The 10,566-nt window shown below is 39.6% G+C and overlaps 1 protein-coding gene across 1 annotated transcript in view; it reads right to left on the bottom strand.

Moving 5' to 3' along the window:
• Window positions 1-4,047: 4,047 nt before the first annotated feature.
• The window catches only part of GATA5 (GATA binding protein 5), a 29,630-nt gene continuing 23,111 nt past the window's right edge, over window positions 4,048-10,566 (bottom strand). Inside the window, exons 3-6 of the mRNA XM_075845226.1 lie at window positions 6,334-6,459; window positions 6,026-6,107; window positions 5,155-5,276; window positions 4,048-4,910 (exon numbers count right to left, since the gene is read on the bottom strand). Coding sequence (XP_075701341.1) covers window positions 4,761-4,910; window positions 5,155-5,276; window positions 6,026-6,107; window positions 6,334-6,459 — 480 coding nt within the window. The 3' untranslated portion in view covers window positions 4,048-4,760. The remainder of the gene's footprint in view (window positions 4,911-5,154; window positions 5,277-6,025; window positions 6,108-6,333; window positions 6,460-10,566) is intronic.

The raw sequence follows: 10,566 nt of genomic DNA, 5'->3' as shown, positions 1-10,566 counted from the left end.
GGATATTGGTATGGATGATACTATTATATGGATATTGGTATGGATGACACTATTATATGGATAATGGTATGGATGATACTATTATATGGATATTGGTATGGATGATACTATTATATGGATATTGGTATGGATGATACTATTATATGGATATTGGTATGGATGATACTATTATATGGATATTGGTATGGATGATACTACTATATGGATATTGGTATGGATGATACTATTATATGGATATTGGTATGGATGATACTATCCATTATATGGATAATGGTATGGATGATACTATTATATGGATATTGGTATGGCTGATACAATTATATGGATATTGGTATGGATGACACCATTATATGGATATTGGTATGGATGATACTATTATATGGATATTGGTATGGATGATACTATTATATGGATAATGGTATGGATGATACTATTATATGGATATTGGTATGGATGATACTATTATATGGATATTGGTATGGATGATACTATTATATGGATATTGGTATGAATGATACTATTATATGGATATTGGTATGGATGATACTATTATATGGATATTGGTATGGATGATACTATTATATGGATATTGGTATGGATGATACTATTATATGGATAATGGTATGGATGATACTATTATATGGATATTGGTATGGCTGATACAATTATATGGATATTGGTATGGATGACACCATTATATGGATATTGGTATGGATGATACTATTATATGGATATTGGTATGGATGATACTATTATATGGATAATGGTATGGATGATACTATTATATGGATATTGGTATGGCTGATACAATTATATGGATATTGGTATGGATGACACCATTATATGGATATTGGTATGGATGATACTATTATATGGATATTGGTATGGATGATACTATTATATGGATATTGGTATGGATGATACTATTATATGGATAATGGTATGGATGATACTATTATATGGATAATGTTATGGATGATACTATTATATGGATAATGGATAATGATACTATTATATGGATATTGGTATGGATGATACTATTATATGGATATTGGTATGGATGACACTATTATATGGATATTGGTATGGATGATACTATTATATGTCTATTATGATACTATTATATGGATATTGGTATGGATGATACTATTATATGGATATTGGTATGGATGATACAATTATATGGATATTGGTATGGATGACACTATTATATGGATATTGGTATGGATGATACTATTATATGGATATTGGTATGGATGATACTAATATATGGATAATGGTATGGATGATACTATTATATGGATATTGGTATGGATGATACTATTATATGGATATTGGTATGGATGATACTATTATATGGATATTGGTATGGATGATACTATTATATGGATATTGGTATGGATGACACTATTATATGGATATTGGTATGGATGACACTATTATATGGATATTGGTATGGATGACACTATTATATGGATATTGGTATGGATGATACTATTATATGGATATTGGTATGAATGATACTATTATATGGATAATGGTATGGATGATACTATTATATGGATATTGGTATGGATGATACTATTATATGGATATTGGTATGGATGACACTATTATATGGATATTGGTATGAATGATACTATTATATGGATATTGGTATGGATGATACTATTATATGGATATTGGTATGGATGATACTATTATATGGATATTGGTATGGATGATACTATTATATGGATATTGGTATGGATGATACAATTATATGGATATTGGTATGGATGATACTATTATATGGATAGTGGTATGGATGATACTATTATATGGATATTGGTATGGATGATACTATTATATGGATATTGGTATGGATGATACTATTATGTGAGCATCAATAAGGCTAGTACTATTATATGGGCACTGTGCATGGGAATGTTATGGAAACATTTGAACCTGAAAAATGTAACACTGAGGTCCCCACATATATAAATCTGTTGCATTCAGTTTATAAACTAAATAAGGTCCGAAACTAGAGAAGCAATCGTGTCATTGTAAATATACAGCGACACTTTATTTTATAGTGACCGTAAAAAAAAAAAAATGAGAGCCAGGCTGCTACTGAGCCAAAAGAGAAAGAAGGCCATTAATTTCCTTATGACTTGTAACCTTAATTCAGTTTGATTTATCCTGCGGAGTGAGAGCGAACGTATAAATTCTATGTGAAATCCACCTTTCCATATGTATTACATCTTCTGAGAACAGGACCCGCTATTTCTCTAGTGCAGAGGTCAAACAAAGGCTGAGAAAGGAAGGACCTTGTTTTCTTTCTTACACAGTTAATAAAACGGATAAGAAACTGTAGTCGCTCTTTTGAAGATCTCTTTTAGTGAGTCCTTTAGTGAAAGTGTGGAGCCGACTTTTATCTGTGGCAGAAATTGCTGGTGACGGGAGATATTTGCAGACGGTAATAATACAAATTTCTTCAATGGTCAAGGGACAGGACAATATTGTAATGGTTTTTATGATATTCTGTAATATACTATGTCAAATTTAAAGCGGTTGTCTTATAAATACAACCCCTGTCCATATGACCTATTAGGGTATATGGACGTCATAGAGGTGGATCCCCTACTTGGGACCCCCATCTTTCAGTCAGAATGTACAGTTGCTTTGTAAGTGCGGCTCTCCTTCTGGCGCACTTGAGCTGTCCAAGTTAATTGAATGGCCACCATGCAATACATGCAGAGGTCACTGCAGGGGGAAATGCATGGCTGGCCACAGGTTCTCTCTGGAAAAATCAGCTGTTTGCCGAGGTGCCAGGAACCGAACCTGCAGCGATCAACTGATTGCCACAGTGGCTCCTTTCTGACAATCAACCCCTTTATAGCGCAACTCTAGCAGACCCATGAAATCATTCCGGCCACCATCCTCTCCCCCCCCCCCCCCCCCAGCCTAGCAAATATAACAGTGTTCTAAAATTGTGTCTGCCGGCAGCCACCACTAGAGGGAGCTTACCGCATACTATGTTGTTATTGAGTTCAGTGTCTAAACCGTATGCAGTAAGCTATTAAGCTCCCCCTAGTGGTGGCTGCAGGTAGTTAGAATTGTATCATTTAAAGAGGTATTCCCATCTTAGATATTTATGGGTTCTTGCGAATAGGAGTCCCCTGACCCCATACCTGCCTGGTGAGATGGCTGCTGTCCACTTTATCTAGGCGGAGACTCAGCGGAGAGCTAGTCATGGTTTGCTGTACTGCACTGTTTCCATAACTCCAATAGAAGTGAATAGGAGTTATAGAAGCTGCACAGCACAGTGAGCTACGCTGTTTTTGTAACTCTCAAATTCCGGAACAGTGTAGCTTTCTAAGCTGTTTCCATAGTACGGGGTCGGGGGGGCGCCCATTCTCGAGAAATGGGACCCGCATCTATCAGACATTTATGGCATATCCTGTTGATATGTCATAAATGTCTGAGATTGGAAAACCCCTATGAAGAGATCACTGAGGACATTTATCACCTATCCAAAGGAGAGGTGATAAATGTATGATCGCTGGGGGCTCCCACCACTGGGGCTCCCACCAACCATTCTTCTAATCTCAGTAAGGAGGGTTTTGAACAGAGCGGCAGTCGCCCATGTGTGCTGTTCCTCCATACAATGTCCACGGGGCCAACGGAAACAATCGAGCGATGTACTCGGCTGTCTCTTGCAGCCCCATAAACATTGAATGGAGTGGCAGCGCACAAGCGCGATTTCCTCACCATTCAAAATCCTCCGCACTGCAATTGGTGGGAGTCCCTGCGATCATGCATTTATCCACAGGATAGGTGATAAATGTCCTTAGTGGGAAAACCCCTTTAACACTATGGCTATGCAGGGGATTTGGAGCTCAGCATCAGAAAAATGAAGCTTTGAGAGATATATTAAGAAAAGCATGAGTACATAATTGTGGACCGCTTATGGTGTTCACGGGTGTATATTCACTTTAAATTCTTACCAGATTGCTTAGGAAGTTTAACATTGAATAAAAAAGACTTCACAAAAAGTGACTAAACTTTGTCTGAAACGAGCAATTTATCAAATCGGTTCCTATGATAAATCTGAAAGCAGAAAAAAAATAGAATAATTTACTTGGAAAAGCCGTAATGGAAATTGTGCCAATGTTATTCATTATTTTTCTTGGTGCCACGTTATCACTCTTTATTCAAAAGTGGAAATAATTGCACTTAAGGTAATAGAAAGGAAGGAATCAATATTTGGCAATTTGTTAATAGTCTTTGTGAAATGTTTTTGAGTTCTTTTTATGTTTTGTTTTTTATACTTTTTATCTTCCAGGTTGGTTGCACTTTGTAGTTAGAAGTCTCCAATTCAACTCAAAACTGAAGGTTACAGTTTCTTTTGATTGTCAAAGGCATCAAGGATTTTGGGTAAGAAGCGAATCCCCTTGCAGCCGTGAAAACACATCAAGGCTTCCAAAACAACGCAAATCATTGTAAGTGGTCCACGATTGTCATCTGGACCCCGTCCCACCACCTTTTGGATCTCGTGTGAGATGCTACAACCTCCTTGGAGGATAGGGATACTCTTCTCCTGAGGTGAAGGATCTTAAGAACTTTGAGATCATGCTCATAGTCTCTGACTACAAAAAGTGCCAGTCCTGTTCTTTGTCCCTTGAGCAATGTGAAGAGAAGCCGTGTCTCTGCACATCTCCGCTCACTAGAGCAAGTAGAGACATTAGCCTCTAAGTGTTCCAGGAAAGTGAAATATTTTAGGTAAGAGCCAACGCACACCATGAGTCCTGACGGTGAGGAACGCTGAGTCCCGACTGTTGGTTCAGTGTTGGACTAAAGGGATATTCATCTGAAATATATTTTAGCTCATGAGAACCGGCTACGATTTCGTCTGCTTGGCTTTGACCCTATAAATAAAACAAAACAATACATGAGAATGATGATTTCCAGACTGGAAGACCTCTAGCCCAACTAGTAGTCGGAAAACCACTCTGCTGTCCAAAGGTGTGCAAAACGCGTGATGAGTTCCATGCTATAGACAATGTTTTATCTTCTCATTAAACCAATGGTTCGCCGGTTACCAGAATTGTCATTCACTATACATTAAATGGTCGCTGGTCATTACTCAAGGTCATTTTTATAATTTCTTACCAGAGAGACGGGTCCTATAGACTGTCCAGGGTACTGTATAGATAGTGTTGGCTCTGTTTTTAATACCGGAGTGGTGTCTGTTGTAACTGATGATGGAGAGTTGTTCGCTGAAGTGTTTGGCCCTGGAAGAGATGTCACCATGATATAACTATTGATGTAAAAGTCAACAGGAAAACACTTTTTTGATTTCTGAATGATAAATTTCAACACAAAATACAAGTGACCAGTGTAGTCATAGGAGACATATCACTACGCAACAGCTACTGCTCCGGCAGTAGTACCAGTGATTGTTTAAATGCAGGCAACATGTGACCCATTCTGCCTATCAGAGGGCTCAGCGGTCATGTTTTACGATTCATTACCACTGAGCCATCTGATTAGCCGCCTGCATGTTAAAGTGTAACAAAACTTTTAAAACACTTTTGACATGTCATAGTGACATGTCAGAAGTTTTGATTGATGGGTGTCCTGCTTTGGAAAACCGAGCGACTAGTGTACATACTCATAGACTTTCTATTGAGCCCGTACACCGCTCCAAGGAAAGCCGATCATAAACTTAGCGGCACAGCACTCACTTGATTGCTTCTACCGCTTTCTTTTTATCGATCGGTGGGGGTCTCAGTGCTCAGAACCCCACAGATCAAAGCTTCTGACATGTCACTATGACATGTCAAAAGTTTTTTAAAAGTTTAATTACACTTTAAAAATAAACTGGAGTGCCACCGGAGCGTCAGCGTTGGAACAGAGGGAAAGGATTGCGGAGTTCTGCTTGTTTTTTTAAATTTATGTCATTTGCAGCCATTAGTAAAATTATTTAAGAAAGTCGGATAACCCCTTTAAGTATAGTAAATGAAACAAATTCTTTCATTACCTGTTGTTTTCCCTTTGACATTTTTGGGTTTCCTCTTTCGAGTTTGAATACTTTCTTTCTTCATGGCTAATGGACGAGGAACCTAGACAGAGACAGAATATATGAATTGTAAATTGCACGGTTAGTTTGTGCTGCATTTTATTTACAATATTGAATTACCTAACACAATGGGCCTCATTTATCAAAACAGTCTAATTGTAAAACCGTGCAGGCCTATTGTAAACCAATCAGTGCTCAGCTTATATATTTACAGCGCATTTTACAGAATATCTCCAGCAAAATAGTAGGAGCATTGATTCTCTACTTACCCCATGCAGCTTCATGTATAGGCCACATGCATTACACACAGGTTCCCCCTCTGAGTTTCGCCTCCATAAGGTTGTAGTGGATGTATGGCAATTTGTACAGCAAAGTCCAGCACGTCTAGAGGAAGACTGCAATGAAAAAGAAAGGTGTGGATCACAAAATGCTACCTGGGTACTTTTTTTTTTTAATAGCCAGGATCATGCCCAGGTCGGAAGACAGATTTCATAGTCTATATTCCTTGGGTGGATCTTTTTCTTGTGCTCACTGCTGCCCCCTGCTGTTTAACGCATTTTATATGAATTGCCAAGCGGAGAGGGGGAAGGGAAGTGGCAACTGCTCAGAGCCACATTTCGGGTTCAGAAAAAATAGTTATTGAAAAACGGATACCAGAGGCAAGGAAGCCTTATTTCCCAGCTACCAATAGAACAGTTAAATTTTCAAATTTTGAATAATAATCTTTATTATGCTATTCCAGCAAGTAAACAGACAGACAAAACCAACATGAATAGTTAAAATTTTCTATGCATGGATGGGGTCAGTAGCCGTTGTGGCTATAGCAATATATATGTTTTCCTGCCGTCTGTGACTGCAGACAAGCAGATTCAGGAAGTCACCGATATCGACGGAGACCTCCTAAGTAGTTAAATTGTTAAATTATAAAGTAGAGATGCCCACATTCCAGCATGCGTTAAAATTAGGAAGAGAGCCCCCCCGACATGTTTCGCTACTTATGTAGCGTCCTCAGGGGTTCATGGGGCTACTGGCGGCGCGCCGGGAAACTCACGCTGTTATGGGAATCCTCTGTGACGTATCAGAGGGTGTGTACATGGATTGGACCAATGCCTCTGGCATCCGTTTTTCAATTGCTGTATTAGGCCTGCCAACTACCAAGGGTCCAAACCTTTTCTGTGTCAGAAAAAATAGTTGTCACCTTTCAAGCCGTTTCAACTGGTGTTATGCAAAAAAAAAAATTATAACATATTAACTAATATCTTCACTATAGAAAAACAACTTCCCCTTCGTTATGGGGGACATGAATAGTTAGAAGAATTTTCTATCTGACAGTAATTGCTCTTAGATTGTCCATGTTGAGTTTTGAGTTGGGAAAAAACACAAAGGTTAATGAAACCACAACGTAGATTATTTTTGGCTTTCTCGGAGATCGCAAAGAAAAAAATAATTATAACGTAATGGACTTGTCCTTCAAAAGATTTCATTTCATTTTGAGAAACTGGAAAAAAATTATAATGGCAAAAAAAATAAAAAATCCCGTAGCAGAGCTGTAACACTCTAGCACCTCATTTTTCTCTGTGATTTTGCTATAGCAACACTCAGAAATGTTGTAACCCCAAACAATGGTGTGATGCTGGTAAGTAACTTTGAGACCTTTGTTCCTTATGCCAAATGAAGGGAAAAAAAAAATAGAGCAGCACATAAGGGTTATTTTCTGAAAACTTTTGACACGTCAGTGACATGTCAGAAGTTTTGATCGGTGGGGGTCCGAACACTGAGACCCCCACCGATCGCTAAAAAGAAGCGGTAGAAGGGCTCGGGAGAGTGCGGTGCTGCTTCGATTCTGATCGGCTTTTCTCGGAAAGCTGAGCGACCCAGTGTACGGACTCATAGACACATAGACTTGTACGATCAGAAACGAAGCGGCACAGAGCTCACCCGAGCGCTTCCGCCGATTCGTTTTAGCGATCAGTGGGGGTCTCAGTGCTCGGACCCCTACCGAGCAAAACTTCTGACATATCACTATGGTATGCCAAAAGTTTTTTGAAAGTTTAGTTACTGAAAGTGCCTATGCACTTTAGATAGCTGTCGGCCGAACGCACGTTTTGATGATCACTATATCCTCCCGACTCCACCATTAACCTGCACGCTTGGTTCGACTGAGTGTTTATATTTATTTCGACGAGAGAGGGGAATGAGAGAAGCGTTATCAGTTTTTCGGGAGACCCCCATACACATTAGATTGTTGTCTATTTCCGGTAGGTTGGGAAAACTTTTATCTAATATGTATGGGCACTTTAAAGAACTGCAAAGAGTTATATTCACCCTGGAGATGGGAAATATCGAGACCTTCATGATTATAATAAGATCAGATGAGTTTGCTTTGAATTTTTCATATCTAGACTAAAGCTGGCCATAAACATAAGTTATCAGATGCCACGTCTAATGTCTATGGGCACCTCCAGATAGTCCCATGATGGGGCGGGGTAGGGTAATTGTAAGGCCTAGTTCACACTGAGGTTTTTGCAGGCAGAAAAGAATCTGGCTCAAAATTCCTTCAGAAAACGAGCGCCGCTGGTTTTTTCTGCCTCCCATTGATTTTAATGAGAGGTCAGATGCGGAACCGCAGCAATTAAGGACATGCAGCTCCACCATAGGCTAAAACGCAGATTTCGGTCATTTTTGGGCGCAGATTCCGACATCAAAATCAGCGCAAAAAAAACACGTTTTAACAGGCCCTTAGAGTTCCCCACGAAGGGAACATTTTTGTCAGGGTGAAAAGGTTGTGAATTACAGGGGTAGGTAACTACAACAACCCCATGTAATCTTAATACCCCCCTCTGTGTAAGCTGGACTCTCGCGTATGTAATAAAAACCACGGTGGAGCGCAGCGCTCAGTGTTTCCTTGGCTTGGTAATGGATAAAGTAGTGGAATGATTGTGGTGTTTATTTCTTCTCTTTATCTTGAAAGGTCTGCAATCCTTCCCTGCCCTATGAAAGGGTTAAGTCATCATTTGCTGGCAGCTCCGGAGCTGGAGACAGGCAGAGAAAGGCAGAGTCTCCATTAGCTGCTTCCAAAAATATTGTCTCTGAAAATGTTCCTCCCTAAATCCTAAATCTTGAGCGCTAGTGATGGACGATTGCAAGGCCCAGAGGCTTGTCAAGGACAGGAGAAGAACGATATTTTACTCCTAATTTCCTCTCAGTTTACTTTAAACTAAAGGGGCCGGTCACATTTCTCTGGCAACGTTTTGACCTTGTCTGGAAGAACCTCCGTCTCAAACTTTGAACTGTGCGGTTTATTTATATAAAAATGAGCGACGCAATGTTTGATCACATGTACGAGGCTCAGGCAATTTATGGGGATAGTTATACATCTGTGTAGGGAAAAATAAAACGCTATAATGTTTTTGTCGTAACACGTAACATATTTGCGTCGCTCCCTGTTCATACATGGTTTCCGTTTTTTTTCCCCCATCCATGATGTTTCCACTTTACCCCAAATACTGATAATGGGTCCGTTCAGGTTTCAGTCAGGTATTCGCTTCTTTTTACTGTGCCACGCCGCATTGTCCAACAGATCCAAATGGTCACCAATGGACCTCAGATCTTAATGGGGGTCTGTCGAAGTTCTGGTATTTTTTACAGAATGGCCGACAGATCCTTTAATGGAGGGCTCTGTACTCACTTGCGTCATGACTTCCATTTTTAAAGCATCCATGACCGATCCATGATCCATTTGTCGGATCCGTCATGATTATACTTTTCTTTACCTCGTTGACATATAATGGGTTAGTTGGGTTTCCGTATATCGCCTCATGTTACTCTATTCTAACCATTGAAATCTGCTGGAAACCTGGCAGAAAAGAACTAACGCTAGTGTGAACAGAGCCTAAATTGCCTCACTGAAAATCCAGATGGCTGCCGTGAGCTTTTCAGTAGGACGAGACAGATACCGTTGGAGTCGCATGTACCCATATAGATCAGATCTGCAACTGGATTTTAATTCGTATCTCCGATCCAAAGCTGAATCACTTCATTGGCCTCATATCAAAATTAATAGAATTTTTTAAGGCTACGATAGGTCAAAAATTATTTCTATCGGCTGGTGGAGTACATAGATGCAAGGGAACCCCATAGTAACAATCAATAGACACCCTTCCTGTTGTATGTTCACACCATCCCCCTCCTTACATCCTTGAAGGGCATCATGACCATTGGGCCTATCCTCCCCTAACTTTAATTTATAACAGGACCCCCCACCTTCCATGTGCCATTCATAATACTAGTGACTTCTTAAGCTGCAGAGGGACCATTGGGCAACTTCATTTACCAGGGCCCAGGTGCAAATGCACCTCTTATAGCTACGCCTCTGATCAGGGCCGTCTTTGTAGAATATGTACTATGGTATTAACCAGTTGCCCTATGTCAACAATGGACCATCAGAAGGTATGACATATAGTAGAGATTTTTATGTGTGGATTATACATGTTACACATAGT

This window comes from Rhinoderma darwinii, chromosome 13 (genome assembly GCF_050947455.1).
Source record: "Rhinoderma darwinii isolate aRhiDar2 chromosome 13, aRhiDar2.hap1, whole genome shotgun sequence".
Classification (NCBI taxonomy): Eukaryota; Metazoa; Chordata; class Amphibia; order Anura; family Rhinodermatidae; genus Rhinoderma; species Rhinoderma darwinii.
This window is presented reverse-complemented; position numbering and strand designations above follow the sequence as displayed.